General features: G+C 38.0%; 1 protein-coding gene across 1 annotated transcript in view; it reads left to right on the plus strand.

Annotated features, from left to right (window-relative positions):
• The first annotated feature begins 8,349 nt into the window (after window positions 1-8,349).
• Window positions 8,350-24,012, plus strand: part of LOC107045602 (collagen alpha-1(XV) chain) — a 106,463-nt gene continuing 90,800 nt past the window's right edge. Inside the window, exon 1 of the mRNA XM_015267928.1 lies at window positions 8,350-8,456. Within this exon, the coding sequence (XP_015123414.1) occupies window positions 8,446-8,456 (11 nt within the window). The 5' untranslated portion in view covers window positions 8,350-8,445. The remainder of the gene's footprint in view (window positions 8,457-24,012) is intronic.

The following is a 24,012-nucleotide window of genomic DNA, read 5'->3' on the forward strand; positions in this document are numbered from 1 at the left end:
CCCGGAAGATCAATGAGTGTGTAAAAAACAAATTACCATCCGGAGCACAGTTTTCAATTTACAACCCTTGTTTTCTCTCCGTAAAATGAAAGAGAGGAAGTTGCCACGAGAAAAAAGAACACTTTTTACTTTGCAGGAGTTTAATTGCGACACGGCATATTCACGTTCGTCCATTGTTTAATGAGAATTTTCGGCTGGCCAGCGTTGGTCAATTGTCTACCGGTCCGTATGTACATACACGTAGTCCCTCACTAATTATTCCCCACGTCTGCCTGCCTGGCTACGGTTGTCGCCACACCTTGGTAGTTGGAAATGACCTCTATATAATTTTTTTTTATCCACAACACTCATAACAAAGTTCCCTTCTACCACCTACGTACGAGGGAGGTTGAATAGTCCCTCGTTGAGGTGGATGAAATTTCCCTATGCATATACGCTGCTGAGTCTGGCGGGGTTATTGCATTTTGTTTGCATTGAATATATGCAGACCAGCGGGATATGACAAGGATTATTTATTGGAACCATTCTATCACGTCATGGTGAATGATCAAGAGCTCTAGACTATCGAGAGTTCTTTCAGGGAACTTCATCAGAGCATATTCCTCGAATATCGGCTGTCGTGCGTAGACTCTGTTCCGACAAATTTCAATTAATTCAACAAGTATTGTTGTGGAAAACCACCCTCGTATATCCGAAATTCATAATCACCTCCCTCTTTTCAATTGTAACCGGTAACAACATGTACACGTGTATTGAGCATTTCCAGTGGCTGTTAACTTGTGAAACTCGGGGCTCGTTATTTCCAACAATACACAACTGGTTTCACTATTATCGAAAGATCGGCGGTACTGGGGTTACCATGGAGAGGGAAGCCAGCAGGAAATGAAAAAATAGCACAATTGACTAATGACGGAACGCACCGAATCATACGCAATGAATGCGAATCACGTATGCATCAGGCTTATGACAGAATCGTTTCATGGATTTCCTTTGCTAATGTTTCAGGTATGTGTTCCAAGGTTTCATGGTGTCGCACACGTCAACTCTATGTCATATGATAGCCTCTTCGGGATCTCTTCAATTTCACCGACCATGCCAGTCGCGTCTGTTTCATTTGACGCTACGTAATTTATTCCTCTTTCTTCGTGCCTTTCTCTTATTCGTATTTTGGACACACATGTGAGGCTACACATATCGAGAGCCCTCGGCTGACTCCATTTTTTATTTAGGAATAATATTGCACATGACTGCGGTAGTGAGATACACCCACACAGCAGAGGGGAAAAAAGATTCTTATTTCCAGAGCTATGCTACTGGAATCAAGAATCCTGGGTTCCTAAAATATTTGGGGCATTTGTAATTTATGACATTGGGGGTTTTGTAGTTTATGGCGTTTCGCGATGGAGGGGAAGGGGATTGCCTAGGTTGAGATGTCACATCATATTGAATTGTGCGACCGCTATCAAAACTCCCAGTGTACAACTACTGATAAATGTAAGAAGAAAATTTCAGATACAAAACCGTTTTGATTTTTTTTGTCCCAATAAATGAATGACTACATAGAATCGATAAAAAAGATAATTAGTACCAATTATTCATAATGAAAGCCATATTTTTGTTCGCTCGATAATCGAGGATTAGCGGGCGAGATTGATATGAAAAAATGTTCACAACAAATTTTTATGTGCGAAGTAAACAAAGAAAATTAATAAAAGATTACATTCATATGCATGTTTTGCCTCTTCTGTTCAACACATCGCCGTTTGACCCTTCCTTGTTTGACCTTTCCCCGTTTTAGCCCTCATTTGAACCTTCAGTTGCAAAATGTTTTGATTCATTCGCTCAAATAAACTGGAAATGCGATCCCGACAGAGTACGGTATATGTGCATTTTCGGAGGGGTTCGGTGTAAAAGTTAATGGAGATAATTTGAGGAGATAAGGATGTCAATTGAACATCCTCGAAGTTTTTATTCTAAGAACCCCAGGATTCACCGACGTCGGTGGCCGAAGCGGCTAGGTGCGAGCCTAGTGTGCGAAAGGTTGTGAGTTCGATTCCCCGTGGAACCGAGTTTTTCAACCGGAGGCTCCGGCGAGCGGGAGGTCGCTTATATAGTGACCGCCTGTACCGGCATGGGTTTTCTGTGGTTTCCCATGCTACTCCTATGTTCTATAGGAGTGCGAATGCGGTGTAGTGTAGAATCCACAGCCGCATGCATAGGGTTGGATAGGGCCGATTAGCCAATCAGAGGGCAGAAAGGGCCGGAATATAAAAAATAAAAAATAAAAAAACCCTAGGATTCTCGATTTTAGTACTCAACGACTCTTCTTTTAAGATCCACACTGAGAGAAAAACGAACAAGTTCTGAAACGAGTCTTCTTTGGGCCGACAAAATCGTTAGGTGAAAATTACCAAAAAAATGATGGTTTGGTTCGAATTTGAAAGTTTCAAACATGAATAATTGCGCTGCTTTCAACAACAACGAATTATTTGGCTCAATAGGCAGTGCCTTTTCAGGATAAAAATATCTTTTATAGAGGGAAGTCTATCAACAAATATTTTGTCCCTAAGTTACAATATTGCTGTCGTATCATTATTGTTATTTCACTTAAGAATTCTTTTGTTGTGTGCGATTATTGAATAGCTGAAACGACAAATTAGTATCCCTCGTCTCATATAAAACGAGCAGTTGGCGGGAGCAAAATACGTATGGGAGCATCGAATAACGAAGGAGTAGTACTCCAAATTACATTTCTTGCTTGCACAGAGAATAAATTTTTTTTGAAAAGACAATCAATTTTTGCAATAAAAATTTTCCATCTCGGCGCATGCTTCGTATGTTTGGCACAAGTAAGACTGAGAACTTTGCTGTTTTTCTCTTAGTGCAGGGTTCTTGATTTCAGCACCAAAGTGCTTTGATTCAAGTACATGAGTACCGGATTCCAGTAAAAATGACTGAGAACTAGAACTTTTTCTCTGATTCTCAGAGAAATTTCACTGAAATCCAGTCCTTTTTCTCTTTGGATTTCAGCACCACGGAGTACTGAAATCCAGAAACTATTTCTGAAAACCAGAAACTTTTTTCTATGTGAAGGAATTGCAGAAGAAAATTTCATTGCATGCCAATCCAGTCTATAGTATCCTTGACCGACTGAATTGAAATGTTGGTTTACTCGGAAATTTTGAGTGGACAAGATCACTCTATATTTACATTAAAAGCTAGTAATGAGTAATTGACACTGAATTTCTGTTACATGCTGATTTATTCAATATCCTATGCCACACGCCTAATTAAATATGAACATGACACTCAACAACAACATAAATAGCTATTGACAAGCGGGTAGGCATATGGATTCAGTGGTGCCTCGGCCCACGTCGAAATTGCATTATTAAGATTTCAGGCAAATCTTATTCTTATCAAAATAAATCTACCCGAAGAGAAATATTCAATAAAAATTACGTATCTTTTCCGTAATTCCGGAGCGAAATTTGATTGTAGGAAATTTTACGGAACTGTCCCGGAATTTTTCCAGAGCATTCCGTAATTTTTATCTGAATCTCCTGTGAAAAATTACAATACCGTCACTTAAATTTTCTGAGTCAATTCCGTAATCGGTGAGCGAATTGTGAGTTCCGTCATTTTTACTGAACATCTCTCTCCGTGTAAAAATAAAAACGGTCAGGAAGACACCCTGTGTTTGTACAAGAAAACCCTTGAATATGCTAACCAAAAACAAATATGGACTATGCCTCGAATGAAGGAGTCGAGAACCGCAAAGAAACAGTTTAAAAATCTGTTGAAAGGTAAACAGCGCTTAAGTGTCCGTTCAATCTGCAAAGGAGGTGACGAATTAAAGAGGCACTGGTGCGCCTGCATGTCAATCAGCAGTGAAGTGTTGAAACAATTTCAGTCGACTTCGTTCCCTCTCGAGATTTCGAGGAACATCTCTAAATCTGAGAGAGATATTGACATTTTCGTGATGGGTATTTTTGCTGGTTTTATTTTTCTCAATAGAAATGATTTAGGAAATTCCATTCTTTTCTTTAGTTCTGTTACACTGTTGGAAAAACAATTGAAATTATATAGGGGGAGTGGGGCAAAATGAAGCACCCGAAAAACGATTATTGAACGCAATTCAAGCAAAAAAAAATTTTATCACCTTTTTTTTTTATTAACTTATGCTTATTAACTTTTTATTATTGAGAGTACTGATGAGAATAATAAATACAAAACTTGGCACGATCATTTGTTTGCAGGGGAGCTTGAGGGAAATACTCGATTAATTTTGCGAGGGGTATTTGTCGGACTGTTTTTCCCAACCGGATTCCGGCCAATCAGAGTGCAGAGGGAACAATATCAGGAGGTGAATTAGGGAACATTTGAACAAATTATGTTAATAGAATAACCCGATTTCCGTAGACTGTCAAATACAAGATTCGATCTGAAATGAGCCGAAAAAATGAAGAGCTACTGCGAAATATTTAAAAGCTAGGAGGAAACATCCGAAATAAAACTGTCGGGTAGCCTTAAATACTGCGCTCTGATTGGTCGAAATTCAATTGGGAAAAATATTCCGAAAAATACCACTTCTGCCGTGAAATTATCGATTGGTTTCCTCAAACTTCATTGCATAGGAGAAATTTGCAAATTTTTTCCGAAGAATTTCCCACATTCTGCCCTATGCAACGACGTTATCGGAAATAACCGATAATTTGCCAGCACTTGCGGTACCACCACTAAAAACTCAATAGAATTCCAGCTTGTAGGGCCGTGGGAAGGCGAGAATTCTGAAAATCACTTGAATTTCCAATATAACTACATATGAATATTCACTACCACATAAATTACACTATGAGTTCTCGTGAAGTAATCTGAGTGCAAATTTCGCTCAATCTCCCTGGGTCTAAATCAGTTAGATCCGATACTGATAGAAAACGGTGTAAATTGTGGCACATAAGAACTTGAAGAATAATTTTGTAAACCCATTTGTTTCTTGTTTTTTTAGCAGAATAAACCAACCACACGGTTTGAATGCTTCAAATAAAAAAAGATCCAATACTGGTCAGAATTTTTTGAGCGGATATTTTCAGATCAGGATGTGATGAAGTGAATTCCGATCTTATTCTCATAAGTCAAATCTCGACTGGATCCGTATGGGATCCGGTACAGATCAGGAAGATCTGATTCTAGCATTTTGATCAGGCGCGGATCCAAATCAGAATTTCTGATGGAAAACTGATATAAATCCGTTTTTACTGATCAGTCTCTTACTCTAGCCTGATTTGAATTTCCACTCGAGACAGAAATTTGAAATTTCCCTTCATTTTGTCATGAAATTGTATATTTTTAATGACGAAATTCCTCGAAAGTTCCGTGGAAACTTCACTTCATGAAAATGTTCAAGAAGCGTTTTTCTCACCAAAAAAGAAATAAATAAATAAATAAAAAGCACACTTTATCCTGTGAGAATTGATGGTGAGGTGACGTCGACTCACAAGGAAAAAATAGAATTTTACCAATCAAATTTGTTTCAGGCAAACAAATGTCCGTAAATTTCATACAAAATTTCAATATAACTCCTTGTCTGAAACAAATTTGAATTATATTTTTAGAATTATCTTCTTTTCTCAGTGCAATCCGTTTCCTTTACCACTGTACTACTGAAGTAGATGTTTAAATGGAACAGCAATAACAAAATTCACGCGTGTCCATTGAGTAGTGCAAAAAATTTCAACTACAATTATTATCTAATTTGAATATGTATCAACATTCGGATTTGCTCTTTTGGCTTCCTCCGTCCTCCAAGAAAGCGCGTTATTTATGAATTCACCCTCATGTTTGCACTGATCCACGACACGCTCAACTATCCCTTCTTCGCTCCCCGTATATGTCTAAATGCTACATATACATGATACTGTATTTCAGTGTCTAGTTAAGCTCCCTCTGGCTTATACAAACCAGTGTGCGCCTGGCTTCTCAACTACAAACGAGCTTAAGCCGCCGAGTGAGCTAAAACCCGTAGTATATCTAAGCGAAAACGAACTTGAATATTTTACTTATAAAGTGTTTTCTCTCTCATCTTTCCTCATTATTCCAAGTATCCCCATTCAACAGGAACTTCCTCCATTCGTTCAACGAATAATCTCAAGCCTCCATTAACCCAAACAACCAATTGAACCAACTAAATGCTAAATTATTGTTTCAACATATTCATTAGTTCAAGGAGGTGTGCATTATTTAATGCTCACTCGCCGTATCACCAGACGACTGATTTCAATCTTTTGCGCACTGGCGCCGGTCAAGTTGGCGCGTTATTTGCACATCTACATCGAGAATGCGGGGTACAAGATCACGATCGTTAGTGGATACATACCAGTATGTCTCCTGACCAAACTATATGTACACAATTCCAAGTTTACCTATATAACCTCATGTGTACTCTCGCCCTACGAGGTAACTGATCGTCCTGCACGCTTGACTAATGCCTATCCCTTTCAGTACAGTAGGCAATCCCGGTACCACATGTACGATGTATGACTATGTAGTTGTCCATTAAGCCAAATGTTTCGTGTCACCAGAACACTAAATCATCGTTGCGGTCGTAATTTATTCCAATTAAATCAATAGATCTCGATTCATACATATCTTAATGGCATTTTCACTTGAAATTCATTAGACATTAAGAGTTCTCAACCATTGAGATAAATAATCTCAAATGAGAGATGGTATTTAAGACACACGTGCCCGCCAGTCTGTCCCGTTATAGAAGCGCGAATGCATGGACACATCGGAGTGAATGAGTAAAGAGGGAAAACCCTCGTATCTGGCGGCCCTACTCTCGCGTTTTATGATAACTAACATCAGTTGATGCTACTTGGTTTAGGTTCTAAAATGAGATTACATGAATTTTTGTTAATAACATAACATTTGTGCCGGATACTGTGGCCTCAGCCTCATGGTCTCTCGTAAATATTTCTGCATACGCTGGAGATTTCTCGAAAGTCGTCCGGATAGAGTCGGAAGTTGTGCAGTTGAATTTATCAGTGAGGATTCAACGGCAGTTGCATTTATTCCTCCCTTAATTTCTAGTTTCCGGTTGCATTGCGCGAGAAATTTCGAGCCGCGTGCATACCGTATTACACGGCATAGAAGAGTCTTGCAACAGTCTTGAACAGTCTTGTGTTTCAGCGATTATGATATTTATGATGATGCTCTCGTGATGATCTCTGATCCTCATGTGAAAGCGTGGGGAATGAATTTTGATTAATTTATAGTTGTGTTCTGAGGTAGTCAGTGTGTACCAAATGAACGGGGGGGGAGCAGATAGAACAAAATAAGGGGGTTACAAGAAAACGAAGGAGATTGCAGGCTACTACTGTTGGCCAGAGTTGGAGGGACAACCGCGAGATGGGGACGCCCGGCTCGGCGCTCAGCGTCGTTGTGCCGGCAGTCGTGTGCACGACGCCGTCGCCACCACGTGCGAGCGAAATTTAAATCGACCGCCTCAGTACGCGGGATCTTATCTACATATACAGATAAATATAGATATAGATAAGAAACAGCCGGTTGTCTGACGTTTAATTTATCACTGGAGCAACTTCTTTGTATGTTGACTTTCCTTCTTGGAAAAAAAACTTGCCTCAATCTTCCTCTTTCAATTTGTAAAAATAAATATTGACGGGAGAGAAAAGACGGGTTGTGAATTAATCGTATGAAGTTTCCGTACCATTGGAGGCGGAGCCCCTGGGAGTAGTGTTTGATTGAGTCTTCACGGAGGATCGCATAAAAATTCAGAAGGTGGAATCCTCTTGACTTGATGCGGGTTGACAGATTCCAATGGCTGGAGAGGGATCAAGGACAAGGGTCAATGGATCACAGCTCCTATAAAGGGTTTGTATAATAGAAAGGGAGAGTCTTTTCGCTCGAGGGCCAAGGAGAATTGACGGAGACATTCAAGCGGAGGGAAAATTTATGAAGAGGATTTTGTTTGATCGCGCCGAATCATACCGACCTTGAGGATACGGGTGGACTGACCTTGTCAATAGGACGGCGCCACTGGTGGGACAACGAGGAAGCCGGAAGGAGGAGTGTTACAGCGTCGATCTGCACCCAGTGATAACAGTGATTCACGTGTTGTTATTTTAATTGAATTGAATAAGTGACTCGAGTCCCTTGTGTTTTATGTAATTCGATATCAAGTTTCTGAGGGACTTTCGAGTGATAAGTCAGCGTGAAAGCTTTTCTAGCCCAGGTTTACGGGGCTTGAATGAGTATAAAAAACGTGAGTAAGGTAGGAAAGGTTGAAGTTGACAGACAACTCTCTTGAGGTGTGTACACTCTACGTGTCTTACTCAGTGTCCTCTCACCTATATACTTAAAACGTACACCGGGGACTTGTTTGCACATTCGACATCAGCAGTCTCTTGGGGGGAATGACTCAACATGCTACTTAGGTAAGACAAGTAGTAAATGCAATTCTCAATATTATGATTCTCAGGATAGGGGCTCATTTATTCACACGTGCCACATGACGTATCCATTTTCAAGTGCGTGTGAAAATACGCTCGAGAATATTGTTTGAAATTTGTTGGAGAGTCCGGTGAGGTGGAACTGAATGTTTAATTATATGGATCTAGGAGGAGTTTATTTATGAGGATAGGAGGAGAGTTCATGGGAGTTCAGGTCTATTTGATCAGAAATATTTTTGATTATTTTTCTCGTGATATTTCTCCATCGCATTAATGAGATGGATTTTCTGACATTTACTCTTCTTTTCAACAGAATACTAATTATAGATTATAGGTGCCAGGGAGATTGAGCAGCGCTTCAGTCGTATAATTGGTATCGCATATTACAATTTCTCCGATTTTTATTGTTTCCGGTGTGAAATTTTGTATTGAGCATTAGTTATTATGACAGATAAATTTATGGTTTTCTTGATTGACATGTGGCAACAGTAAATGGATTATTATGAAATGTCATTGATTTGCATATTCTCATTGACTTTGCTCAATCGATAAGTGGTTATTTGCACAATGAAAATGGGAGAAGGCGTCAATGCTATTGAAAAATCGAGCAGCGAACGTGTACCCCCCTGAATGATTAGAATGCAATTCAAAACCCAATCAATTTTTTCCCTCCATCATTCCCTGTTTCCTCCAGTTTACAGCATTTTCTGGGTATTCTGACAGGTCATTCTTCGACAGGATAATTACCTCGGTAGAAAAAGGCTCTTGGACCTCCAATGGTTTGAGGAAGCAGCGGGAGGTATAGATTGCCCAGTGGGATTGACGAGCACCAGACGTCCATTTCTCTCATACGTTTTCTCCCCATCCTCCATACTTGCGTTTTTCCTTTTCCTTTTCACACTTTATTTCATTTTATATTGAACAATTTGTGCACGCCCCAGGCGGACCTTCTCACACCGGTATTTTTCATTCCACGGTGCCACGCGACCGCCTGTTAATCCCCGTGTCCGAGTATTTACGACACCGTACAAATTTCCAAAGCCCGCAACTCTGAATGGCACTGGGTAACACGTGCCGAACTATTCATGGACCCCAAGAGCTGTAGGTTCACTTGTTGGTGAATGCCATAAAATACTGACTTTATCACCTTGACTAATAATTTTGGTATCAACTTCACAGAATTAAATTTCATCAACTGAAATAAAAATCATCGAATTACTGACATAACTCCATTGATTTATTCGACATCACTCACACGTGAAATTCTCTTAATGACATGAATAGAATAATTACCGGGACGCTGAGTTCGTATTTGAAATCACGGGGATTGAATGACGGTATGACCTTTTAAATGAAGCACGCATATTATTCTTCATGTTTGCTGAGTCCTGTGGACACGTATGCGTGTGAAATACCCATGAAAGTCTATCGTGCAGCTTTACAGCGCTATACTGGGATAGGCTGTAGACAAACGCATGTAAATTGATGGCATTCTGCCGTATATATGTGCAGAATCGGGGAAACCACGAGCCAAGTTCAATTTGGATTAGGTCGGAGTGTTGACTGGAAATTACCAGTGGAGGGTAGAGTTGAGAGGATTGGGAGGGGGGAGGCTTTCTCTTGTGTAGCGTCAGGATAAATATTGTCCTCTGTAGCAGTGGATTTTGGAGCAGTTGAACCGTATGGGACAAGTCATTAATTGAAATATTATACAGTGTTATTATGCGCGACAACGTTCCACCTCATAGCGGGACCGTTCACATTTCACGAATGATATTCAGACGGGGAAGAGTCAGAACGGGAGCGATAGTGGAGAGAGTTTAACGTGGTTAAAGAGCAGTCACTCACCCTGAATTCAAATTTGGAAATATATAGGGGAGGGTAGGGCAAAATGGACAAGGCGGGCAAAACGGACCTCTAGGACAAAACGGACCACTGGCAGAAAATTGATAATTTTTTTATTTTTTTGATAGTTTTTGCTTCCGAATGGAAGCAAAAACAAAAATTCAAAATCATTTGTGTTTTGAGGTGATTAGCAAATCTGATCAAATTGCGGTTCAACGACACTTCTTGTCTATAAAACTCCTGTGACGGTTATGATCCTGAAACTCACTTTTAATTCAACACATTCAGTGTTCCTGATTTGAAGGAAAGAAAAAAAACACAAAAATTACCAATTTTTTGTCAGTGGACCGTTTTGCTCTAGGGGTCCGTTTTGCCCTACCCTCCCCTATGAAAAATCTCACTCCAATAGCCCGCGACTTTTAAAACTCATATATAGTAGTCTCCTCTTAATCGGGTCCCCGTATAATTCTCTGAAGACCTACTGTAGTTACCCAAAGCACATATAAATTTCTTACGAGAATAACTATAACTATTGCCACGGAAATTATCATGTTTTGGTGAAGACTTTCGTTATTATCTAAAACTTACTTGATTCAACACGTCGAAAGATCCCTTCCGTGGAACATATAACTTTGCGCAGAGGAATGATTTTTTTCCGTCAGTATAGCAAATTCTATGTGAAGTTTGGTGTTTCGGTTTGTTTGAGCGCTCAAGTGGTGGAGAACCGGGAGGCGACGTGAAATAGCGAACTCCAGTGGAAGTTGAGAGTCCTTGACCGGATGGTCTGACTTTGTCTGGGGAATTAGTGTCAGGACGATTAAACTCAACCGTAACAGAGACGGTTTGGATTAAGTCAATGGGCGCGGAGAGGGGGAATTCTGAATGAACACGAGGTAGACGTAACAGTATATCTTGGGAAGAGAGGTGTAATCAGAGGTAGAGATTTCGCACGATTTCAATTAATTTAAGCGGACACAGAGAGAGACAGGAGAGAGAAAGTCCTGTGATTTATGAGATTCATCCTGGAAAGTTGGGTTTTACGAATGGACATTGAGTCGTTCAAGATACTCATTCACAATGAAAGACTGAAAAAATAACGGATTAGTATATTAGACCACAAGGGCATGAATTTCGTTTTCGACGAATGTGAAGTTTACAGGCCGAGCCAAAGGCGAGGTCTGTACTCACATTCGTTGAAAACGAAATTTATGCCCGAGTGGTCTATAGTATATTATGATATAATAGCGATAAGTGGCAGATCATGACGAGTGTGACGTTTGCTGCACGAGCCGAAGGTGATTGCAACAAACAGACGAGTCAAATGAAGATGAATTAGTATATTTCGATACGAGTGAGACGGAATTTTCACGAGGGTGAACCAATCACACGAGTTGAAAATTCCTGTCTCACATGTGTCGAACAATATTTTTTGACAGTGATGTTACGTTCAACGAGTGGCCGAGCTGTGCCTTTTTCGTTTACAAGTAAACGAAACAACTTTTCATTTACTTTTTGTTTACGAGTAAACGAAATAGTTATTTCCATCACAAGGTCCACAAAGTATTTTCTGACGAATGTGATTATAGGCCTCGCCTTCGGCTCGGCCTACAAAGCCACATTCGTCAGAAAATACTTTTGGACCGTGTGATGAATGCAATTTTTCGTCAGAAAAATTCGACGAATGCATGAATGTGTGATGAATGCAATTTTTCGTCAGAGAAATTCTAAAACTCGCTTCGCTCGGTTAGTTCGCGGTTTACCGGGCCTTCTGACGAAATGGCACTTTTCGGCACGAGGTGAACGTAGTAACAATGTCAAAAATAATCATACACGATAAAAATATACGCGAGGTGAGGTTTAACCTCCGTGTTTTTCTGGAGGTTACAGTACTTTATTCAAGAACATGATTTTGAGCAATTAGCAACAAACATCACTTGTTAAAGAAGAGAAAACAGTGATTTTCTCAACATTTCTTATGACAATGAGAATAAAGTGCTTGGAGGTGTTGATTTGAAACAATGCGTTTTTTGTATTTCAGCGATCAGTCGAAGGTGTTCTTTGATAAACATGGAATCATCTGGAAAACCAGATAATTTACAGAAGAATGTTGCGAGAATTTTTTGTAGATGAAAAAATTCCGTGTAAAAAGGTATGAAATTATACCTCTTAATTGAGGGAGAATGCGGTAGAAATTCAATCGTCAATATCTTCTGATCAGATAATGGAATTTTGATGAGTTAAATCTCATTTTGAAACTTGCAAAAATATTTTGAGAATGAGCTAGAGATCTTCAAATTTCACACTGCCGTTCTCAATTTATTGGCGATTAAAAAAGTTCAACTCTCGCCTTCAATTTTATTGAGCCAATAATTTCCGTATCTTCTCGTCTTATTATTTATTTGTTTTTCCAAACATTTACTTTGATTTNTTTTTTTTTTTTTTTTTTTTTTTTTTTTTTTTTTTTTTTTTTTTTTTTTTTTTTTTTTTTTTGCAAATTTTTCTTGTCCTTTTTTTTTATTTTTCTTGTTCTTCGGTATTTTTTTTCATTTCGTATTTGTTTTTTTTTAGCAAATTTGGATTTTTCCTTTTGAACTGGGTCCAGGGGGGGGGGCTCGCTCCCCCTGGACCCCCCACGTCCGCCGCCGTGCCGTTCTCTTCCTCGTTGGGGAATCTCGCTGTTGACAGGTCCGAGACAAAAAATAGTATTTGTCATTCGGCTGTTACACGCGATCTGACATACTCTTTTGGATTGCCTGGAAACTCTACACTCGTATGTTAGACCGTACTTCCCGGCCTTATGCGAAAATGTACTAAAATTTTCGCTGAGTGTATAGTATGGTCTCCATCAAACTGTAAAAGATACTTGGAGCTCCTTAAATCGCTGTTTTCGGGTCCAATGATAAAGAATATCGTTCGATATACGACCGTGAAGACGTTTTCTACCTCATACGATCACAGGACGAGCCGAAGGCGAATTTCTGGCCCATATTCGCCAGAAGAGTTCCTCACGGCCTACTGTCGAAATATACTATCAAGCTTAAACTGTTTAAAGAGTTTCATAGCCCCTCCATTCATGAGCCTCCCAGGTCTCATATACATATACACCATAAACGGCTCTCACTTGTGCATCCATTTTATGCCACAGGGCATTCTCTCATTAACTTTACGATGTGTTTTACCCTGCATTCATTTCTCACTGAATATTATCGCCCAGTGCCATAAGCAAGAAAATACAAAATTTATTCATCTCTCTATGAAATTTTATTCACGTTTTAATCAGCCAATGAACTTTATATTGCTTCATGCGGAATGATGACGATGAGGGTGGAGAGGAAGGACATAGAGTAATATCGCGGATGACCGAGTGGATTTATGGAATCTCCGGGAAACCCTGGTGGACTGGGCCACCAATTACAGACACGAATGGTCGGTTCAGCGACCGTTAATATTATTTAGTCCTATGGCTTGTCTTCTCGTTTCGCGAACCTCAACCCCCTCGTCCAATTATCAATGGCATTGCAACGATGGCAGGACACATGAGTGGATTCGACGAATGTCAACTCTATCCCTAGTTACATGTATTACCTTCTCAATGGACACAAACCGAAACTGCATGCACACACATATTGCCAGTGTTATTGCGCCTGCGTGGACCAATAAAACGGAATTATCGTTATACGCGTTTCACCCATACTCTCCACTTCCTAGTTTTCCCCTCTTCCTCCTCAGTCCCTCTCGCCCCTGTCGATGTCGTAATTACGATTCCCTGGCCGTTTACCCAGAAATTTATGATTCTCTGAGGATTTACCGAATCGCAAAACGCGTGTATATACATTAACCGTTGTCTGTACAGTATGTGCATTGGTTCCTCCGCACTCTTAATAATTCCCGTAACGAGCTATCAATTTAATGGAGTAAATCATGCTTACAATTAATTTGGTAAAAATAACGGGTGCATTATGGTGAAAGGTAATTAGACCCTTGCGAAACCTTAATAACTTTATCCCTGTAATAACAATCTGAAAATAATCATGCACGGAAGAAAAATAGAACTGAATTGAGTATATTTAATACTAGATTCAAGTATATGCGTAAAACTGAATCAAGAATAAAGTTTACTTGATTCAAGTATATTTTATACTCAATTCGGGGATGGGTATTTCAATTCAAAAAATGGTATTTAAGAAAAATAGAACTGAATTGAATATATTTTATACTAGATTTAAGTATACGCGTTAAACTGAATCAAGAATAAAGTTTACTTGATTCAAGTATATTTTATACTAGATTCAAGTATACGCGTTAAACTGAATCAAGAATAAAGTTTACTTGATTCAAGGATATTTTATACTCAATTGGGGGATGGGTATTTCAATTCAAAGATGATTCTTATGTATCAGGCCGGGCTGTAGCAAGCACTTTCAAGTGTTATGTAAGGGTCAGGCACTAAGTGTCAGAATATAAGGGTCAAAAAGTGGAGGTTGAAAAATAAGGGCCAAAAATTTGTCATATTGCCGTCTGTCACATGACAGGTCGGTGACATATCAGGATTTTTTTACATCCCTGGTAGGGATGGCCATCAATCTTCCGATTCTTCAATATTAACCGTCGATCACTCGCTCAATAAGCGCGTCATTATCTCGCTCTTCCCTGGTAGAAGTTGGTCAGTTGGAAGAGTACCCGACGCATAACCGGGAGGTCCCGGGTTCGATTCCCGGCTGGGTGCTGCGGGAATTGTTTTCTCTCTAAAGTTGAATTCTATTTGAATTTTTTTCATTTTTTTGTTTTCGTTTTTTTATATTTTAGCGTGTTTCTGGATACTTGAAAATTCTGAAAAAATTAGAGTTCTTAGTTCAATCTTTTTATTAAGCACTGGCATTGTCCGTTTTTTTCTCGGGAAATTTGTTTGGCTAAAAGAATTTCTTCTTTTAGATAAAAACTGGCTAGAAAGACGTTGCTAGCTTTTAGCTAGAAACGTCGAACGGACAGAAAAGCGGCACCGCGCCGCCCGGTGCGAGTGAATTCCTGTCGACCCCTCGAGCGACAGTGTTGCTACATTCACTGCCATACTTGAAATGCGCGCATAGCGGTAAGCGCCAAGGTGGCAACGGCGCGCTCGTTTTAACCCAGCGGCGCTGCCCTAACCGTGCGATGGATGAAGGCAGGCAGCTGAGTGCGAGGGAACGAGGGTTAAATGAATTTCCGACTTACATTGATTAAGATTTAAATACACTAATCGAAATTTAAAAAATAGTAAAATAATTGGTAATCTAAATTTCCAATTGACGCTGAATTGAATATTTAATAATATGAAACTGTAAATTTTCTATTAAGTAAATAATTATAAATTTCTTATAAGGAATTTCCGATTATCCAAATAATCCTCAATCCTCCCAACTAAAGTACTGATTAATAAATAATTGGGAAGATTTAAATTGATGATTACTTTAATAATTAACATTTAAGAGTGATATTAGCGAATTGACTACTTAAGAATTTAATGGTCATTATACTTTATGGATATGGCTATCTCTGATTCCTGAGTCTCCTGGCTGCTTAAAAAAATTACAATCTCCTTCAATTATCGGTAAAGTTTTGAAATTTCATGATTTTTTAACATCTAAATCGAATGCAATGTCGCTTTCCTGAAACTTACTAATGAACTCATCATGAAATTTCGTTTTTCTTTCCAACAGTATAATTTTTTATTTATTTATCAATCAGCAGACATTTAGAAATAGAAAATTCTTCATGAATGAAAATAGTTGAAATTATGTCGGTGCTCTGATCCATTCTCTTTTTTTGTAGGAAAACGTAAATTGGGTGGCTTCTCAAGAAAAGAAGAATTTCAATATTGCTTTTCAGGAGCTTATTAATGATTTCTCCGTGAAAACACTTTACAAAAGGGGAATTACTCGAGCTCCCTTCACCGATAATGAGTCGCCTAAAGATCCCTCTGTGAGAAAATGAGACCCTTACGAGACCCTAATAACTCTCACTATGGCAACAAACTGGAAATAATTATATCCTGATTTCAGTTGTATAAAGTGGTACCTTTTTGCTAAGGGGATATTATGGGGAAATTTCAAAGTAGCGGGCTATTGTAGTAAGATTTTGCATAAGTTAAAGATCGATTTGATGTGCTCGAAAACGAAGAATTAGTATAACAAAATTAATTATCTAATGTTGTTTTGCCCCCCAAACGCTTAAAGTGCAAAAAATAGTCCAGTATACAATTTTTGAGCTACAGACGATTTTTTTTCAAAATTTTTCACAAAATGTGTAGAATAATAATTACGAATTACTTTTCTTAAGAACTAGCTCTAAGTAAACAATTTACCTTTTGTTTGAATAAAAAATTGCGTCATTCATTGGAAACAGTCAAAAAATATTTATTGTTTGAATTAATATTAGTAAAATACTTTTTTTGGCTGTTTTGAAAATCGAATTTGAAAAAGGTAATTCCGAACTGTTATTCTACATTCTACATATTTTAATTATTCAATTGAATATTCACTCATTTGGGGGATAATTGCATGAACAATCGATTTTTTTGGTCATTTTCGATACTCGTCCCACTAGAAAAATTATAATCGCAAAACTACGGCGAGAGAGAAACTCTAATTGGTGCCAAAATTCGTTTTATTTTATTGTCAATTTGTGTTGAAAATTTCAGATTTTTAAAAAATTAGCTTTTTTTGTAATTAAGGATTGAAAAAAACATTTTCTCGTATAAACCTCGTCAAACTGAAGATGATGTTATTTATGACGTGTCATTTTGAAGGGTTTTTCATGTTCGTTGGGTGTGCAAAGGGACGATTTGATAGCTTGAACCCCCGTAGAAATATTGAGGCCAGTTTGGAAAAAAAATTGTTTTTGGACAAAAACTAGTCATTTTCAAAAAATAGTAATTCCCTCAATTACCAATATTTTTCAATTTTTCTTTGTTCAAAATTTTTATTTAATCGCTATCGTTTTAGAAAAAAAAATTGAGACAAAAATGCCCAGGATCGACATTTTGGCCTGCTGATTTGGCGTGGATCTGCTCATATCATTTCCCTAAAATCAAATATGAAAAAAACTCGTTTGTCACTACAGGTTTTTTCCTGGATGTAAAAAATTATAAACATATTGGGTTGCTAGTGGATCCCTTCTTTGTAGTTATAAGAAAATGAGAAGTCTGTAAGCTTTCACAGAAACGAGGACCACGAATGCTGTCTTCCAGATGCTCATTAATGATTTCTTTGTGAAAACACTCCGTGAGAGTTAAATTACTATGGTCTCACTTCACTGACAATGAGTCTCCCGGCGATTCCCTTGTATATACTCTGCCAGCAATGCAACAAAACTTGTTTAGACGTCTGAAATATTGCTTTCTGAATTAATCAGGGTTTCACTCCACGGAATTCATTTTCCAAGGTATCAAGTCAATAAACAACGAGCAAGGAGCCCTTGTTGATTTTGTAACAATTAAAAATGAAATTCTGTTTGTGAAATTAAAAATGAATTCAACTCCATAAGGGAAAGCAAACGCTTTTTCATATCAATTAGTGTTCTCATTTTCTTTATACAAGAAAATAGAAAATTATTCCTTACCCGTGACCCTTTAAAATACCGTTTAAATACACACTACTTCCTGGTGCCATGCTCTAACAAATCCCCCGGTGCAAAAGCCACGAAATTATTGTCCCCCCACACTCAAGTTTCACGGCTATTAAATACGGATTTCCACGTTACGAAGTTGAGGTAACAAACACCTTCTGAGCCTATAAAAGAAAAAATTTGGCTTTAACGACCATTTAATCTCGTCCTCAGCCCCTCTTCTCATTATTATCAACGGGTCATTGGATCCACACGAGGGTAATTGATACGTCTGGACTTTGTTCATTGCTGTACTGATAAAAAAAGTCTCGAAGTCACGGTTTATTGAAACAGTTCTCCACACGTGTTACGGCTATTTTATAAGGCACTCCTTAATTCTCACCCCCTCCTTGACCCAGCACGCCGGACGTAATGAATGTGCTACGAATTCAGAATTAAAAATATCACAAACCAGTGTGATCATCTCATCTCTTTTCCCAGCTGTGATGTCAGCAGTTCGTTTGAAGAATTTTTTTCTCCCTCTCTTTTCCGCGGTATTTGTGTTATATCATAATGAGTTATGTGTGTAATAGGAAGGGGGAGGGTCAAGGACCGGATGCAGTATATCTCGTAAAAGACCGCGAGTGCGAGACACGCCCGCTTGCCATTTCAGAGCCATATGTATAAATACATATCCATTGAATGCGTCTTTTCAACTCTCAAATTCCCGTTTCATTATTGTCACTGTTATCTCCTGTGTCCTTGGTATGTCCTCTGCGCTATTTTATTTTTGTACACAAATATTTTATGAGGCCGTTGTCCGTTGTATTGTATTCGTCCCTTCACATCCCCAATTTGTTTTTCCCTTTTATTATTCCCCTCTTCCACGAAATGGATGACTTTGAATCTCGGGTGTAGAGAGCATCTCGTAAAAAGCGAGACTACTCAATGATGTCATTTTCAAGTAAAGTCTCTTCACAGAGGATAAGAAATGGATGCAGAAAGAAATGCGAAGTGGCGACTATTGTGTTACAGCAGTGCAATTTTCCGTGAGCCCTTCGTTGTGAAGTACTTTACGTCTCTGCAATGTCAATATTCTTTTACATCCTGCTTGTTCGTTGATTTTTTATTGTTGCTCTCTATGCATTTTTTTTTCATCATTCGCTTTGGCTCGTTTGTTTGTTTTTTATATTTTTCCACTTTCACGTAGATCTCTGGAGACTGTATCCACCTATGCATCACGATGTACACTCACGGGAGACTGCACACAGTAGACGTGAAATTTATTCATCTGTCGATCGGACGCGTATACATAATGCATTTTAAACTCGACTAAACCTCCAGTAGTATAACGCAGTGCATCAAGGGAGCCACTGAATGTTTGAGTCGTGCTGGGGAGTCGGCTGGTATTTCCCACAGATTCACGAAAATTACTTTGCACCTCTGATAGTTACGACAGGATGAATTCAATTGAATGCGTTTGCATTTCCAGTTGAATTCAAACGGTGCGGTCTCTTTAGAGCATATTAAAGTCGTATAAACATAACTCAAATTTTGAAGATTAAAAACGGAAATACATTCTGAACGGAAGTTAATATAAATAGAACATTCTGGTTAAAGAAGCATAAACGTAACTTGAATTTTGAAAATTAATAGGAGAAATAAATTGTAAACGACAGTTAATAAGAGCAGAAACATTCTGATGGTTGACTTTGTGCTCAATTGGCAGTGTAGTATCTTTGCTAATAATCACGGTTGGGCATTTGTCGATAATCGCAGTTTTTGACATGACATTGTAAAAAACCCATAATTTACGTAATAAATGTAAAGAATGTAAAAAACCAGCCGAAGTTACCTTTTATCGTCAACCGTGAAGCTTCGCGAAGATTATACCTCGCGAGGGCGATAAAAAACATACCTCGCCAGGATCATACGTCTCGAGGGTTACACCCTCGACCCCGTAAGGGTCATACCCTGTAAGGGATAAATTTGGCAAGGGTCAATCTCATTATTTATTCATCTCTATTGAATTCGTCGTGTCATCATCTTTTGTTTTGACATAACGTTGTTTCATTCAGCATTCTTAAACGCAAAACTAATGCAATTGTGTTTGGTAGCTTTTTTGAACTCTTCAGATAAAAATGGTTTTTTTCAGGTCTAACTGGGCTTTTAGGGACTTCCAATAATAAAGTAGAAAATCCAATAAAGCTCAATAGATAATAAGATTGACTTTCTCACAATGGAGATGACTTGTGACTTGATCTTTTGCAACGTTTGACCCTCGTGAAATTTACCCTTTATGAGGTATGCGGCTCATGTTTTTGAGTTTCTTAAAATGCCGCGAATCGTAGCACGTGATGTAATAGTACATTATGTCATCAGGGGATGAAAGTATTTTGCGACGAATGTGCACTCTAAAAAAAAGTTATTACTCACCAGTACTGAATTCTACTTGGGAGAAGTTTTCTTGTGAAAAGTTGGGAAACTACTTGTCCCAAGTACTTTTCATGTCCTTGGGTGAAGTACAATATTTGCTAAGCAAGTAGGAAAAGTACTAGGAGGAAGTACTTTTATTACTTCCTGTCAGCATTTTTCTTACTTCTCACAAGTACTTTTAATGCTTGGAGCAAGTAATTTTTCTAGTTCTCGCGAGTACTTTTATGATTTGATTCCAGTACTGTTGGTTGGTTATTTTGTTGGGGAATTTCATATCATTAATTATCATTCTCATTATCGTTCTCATTATCATTATCATTATCATTCTCAGATGACAATGACCAAATTTCATCGAGGGGAGGTTACGATGAGTTTAAAAATCGCGAGATATTGCAGTAAGATTTATCACACATTGATGATTGATTATTTATATATGTTGAAAGACGAAGAATAAGTGGGAAAAAAAACGATTATTTATTGTTTATTTGCCCCCAAGACCTTGAAAATGAAGAAAAATAGCACAGTGTACTCAATTTTTGAGCTACAGGGGTTTCCTTTTGTAAATTTTTCAAAAGATGTCTAGAATAACAGTTACAAGCTACTTTTTTTCAAAATTCGACTTCTAAATAGGCAATTTCATTCTTTGTCGCATAATGAAATTGCAATTTTCACACAAGATAGCTCAAAAGATTAATACTTCAATTTTTTTGTTCAATATAAAATATAACAATTATTTTGAGAATCATTTTGCTGGCTATTTCGCATGAATATTACCTTTTTTGTTATTAAAAAAAAGGACTATTTGGAAATTAAATTTGGAAAACTTAATTGGTAATTGTTATTCTACACATCTTTTGAAAAATTTTGAAAAAAAAATCTCTGTAGCTCGAGAATTTATTACACTGGACTGTAGTCCAGTACATTTCAATTTTCAAGCATTTGAGGGGCAAACGAACAATAAACAATAATTTTATTTGCATTAATTCTTCGTTTTTCAACGATCTCCATTGTATGATGAATCTTACTGTAATATTCCGCGAAAATCCATTGGTACTGGATTTGAGTACTATTACTACTTGTCTCAAGTATTTTTTCTACTTTTGAGAAGTACAGCTCGGTACTCAGTACAAGTACTTTCAGTACTGATGATGAGTACAGTTGGTACTTGTCACCAGTGCTAATTGTACTTGGAGCATAAAACTTGTATTCAGTCGATTTTCGACTTGGACCAAGTAAAAAAATTAGCTTTTCTCCAGAAACGCCTCGGTACTGAATACAAGTAGTTTTCCTACTTATCAGAAGTAATCTTTTTTTAGAGTGTGCCTTATAATCCCAGCCGAAGGCGCGGATTTTAATCACATAAGTCAGAAAATTGTTTTATCGCCAGGTGACATAGAATAGTTTATGTCTCTGGGCCTGGAAATCGCGATTTAACCGAGGGAATCGATGTTAGAATCGCGGCTTTACAGTCCTAGAGACATAAAATAACATTTTATGCTCCAAGTACAGAAATCCGCGTTCTAACCGAACAAAGTGAAGTGAAAAATCGCGGTTTGTCTGTCCGCGGGACATAATAGACTATTTTTTATGGTATTTATGTGTCCAATACTGCGTCTTCGTCGGCAAAAATAACAGAGAGTCTTATGAGAAAATGAACTTTTCCAAGTCAGAAAGGAGATAAAAATCATGAAAAAATCTCAAAAGATGAGAAAAAATAACTAAAAATTCTATGCCTAATGTGAAAATTCTCGTAATTTTCAGGTTTGTAATAAATAATTTGTGTTAATGGCGAGGTATGTCGGAACAGCTTAGTCAAACGAAAGACTATTGTTTAACAAAATAATTGAAGAAAGAATTTGATGGATCAATTTCTTAGACTCATAAAAGTTAGAATTCATGGGAAAAATTGTCTTTTCATCACGCTGTGCGGAAAAGTGACTTTTCAGGCACGCTTCGCGTACCTAAAAGTGCCTTTCCCACGCATTGTGATGAAAAAAATCATTCGATACTCATGGGAAAACTGTTTTCCGGCTCGTGGGATTACATCACTCGCCTTCGGCTCGTGCTATAAAGCCCCCACGAGCCAAAAAACACTTTTCCGCACTTGTATCGAAATATACTATTACGAGATCGAATGCGCGCTCTGCGAGCCTATTAAAGGAATACAATACACGCGCGTCATTCGTGTGCGTGACATTGCTAAGGTAATTAATATATCCATATTTATTGCCACACGACTCTGCCTAACACGGTAGATTGCTCAAACGACTCGTCGTTCTCCATTCTAATACAATTCACATTAATCAGATGGAGAGCCATTAAATAATTGAGACCATTTTTTTTCGCAACTTTTCAAACTGGATATCGAACAAATTCAGTGAAAAATAAAAATTATTCTTACTGATCTTCTTTTTATTATAATGAAGAGAGATGAATAAACGCGTGGCACATTTTGGTCATCTCCTTTTTATTATAGAGACATAGATAGATAACAAAACATGTTCGCATCATCATGCATTTTGTGTCCTGATGCTTTGACAATTTATCATTGCGAAAACGTGAAAAAATCCCGAAAAAATAAACGCGTGATTCATTTTAGCCATTTCCTTTTTATCATAGGTAGATAACCAATATGTCCGCATTATCATGAATTATGTGTCGTGATGCTTCGACAATTGTATTGCGAAAACGTGGAAAAATTCCGACAAAACAAACGCGTGACACATTTTAGCCATCTCCATCTTATTATAGATTATGAGTAGAAAAGCAATCTTAAACAAGACAAAACATTATTCCAATGAATAATTAATACAATTACTCAACGCTTCAAGTGACAAAATGATGGGCAAAGCAATTGACTGACCGGTCATGTCCAGAGATTGAGAACCAAGAGAGCTAGGTGTCTCGTGTGAGGTGAGAAGTCATTTATTGAATCACAAGTGATGCTTCATCAATTTACCAAATTATTGCAACATTTTCGGGATCGATTGGCGCGGGATATTCGATCGAATAACTTCAACTCATTACAAAAATTATCCGCGCCATTGGGACAAGTACAAATTCTTTTGACGAAAGTTTTTTTTCTCAGTGCAAGATAATCTTTTCTTGTCAATGTTCGAGTCATATGTTTCTTGATTCAAGTGAAGACGTACTCACAATAAGTCTCACTCACAATAAATCGACTGAAGTTACTCAAAATAAAACTCAAATATCACAATGTTACGCTATTTAACTGTTGATGATGCATTCATATTTTTTTTGTTGATTATTCGGATTGGATAATAGAATTGTATATATGAATGACGGGCATCTTCTACATGCAATATAACACATGCCTAAAAAAGGTTTTGAATGTGGGGGGTCTGTGGATGATTATTTACTTATGTTGATTTCAAGTGTTCGCTCTTATGATCGAGCAGACACGACTGAACTCGGATATCGATGAGGCTTTTTTTCGGGATTGCAGAGTTGTTTCGTAAGAGAATGAAAAATTATCGGACGTGTGATTCATGGGAACACTCGCCGGCCCCAGTGTGCATACACGACGCCCACGATTGTCTCTATTGTAATGCAGTCGTACATTACGTTTTTCTTTCATGTTTTTTTTCATCTGAATTCCTCGCAGATAAACGAACAATTTAATTGAATATTTACTCGAGTGAAGTCTATTTCTTGAGCT

The sequence above is a fragment of the Diachasma alloeum genome, unplaced genomic scaffold (genome assembly GCF_001412515.2).
Source record: "Diachasma alloeum isolate Michigan unplaced genomic scaffold, Dall2.0 Dall_scaffold_00181, whole genome shotgun sequence".
In the NCBI taxonomy this organism is placed as follows: domain Eukaryota; kingdom Metazoa; phylum Arthropoda; class Insecta; order Hymenoptera; family Braconidae; genus Diachasma; species Diachasma alloeum.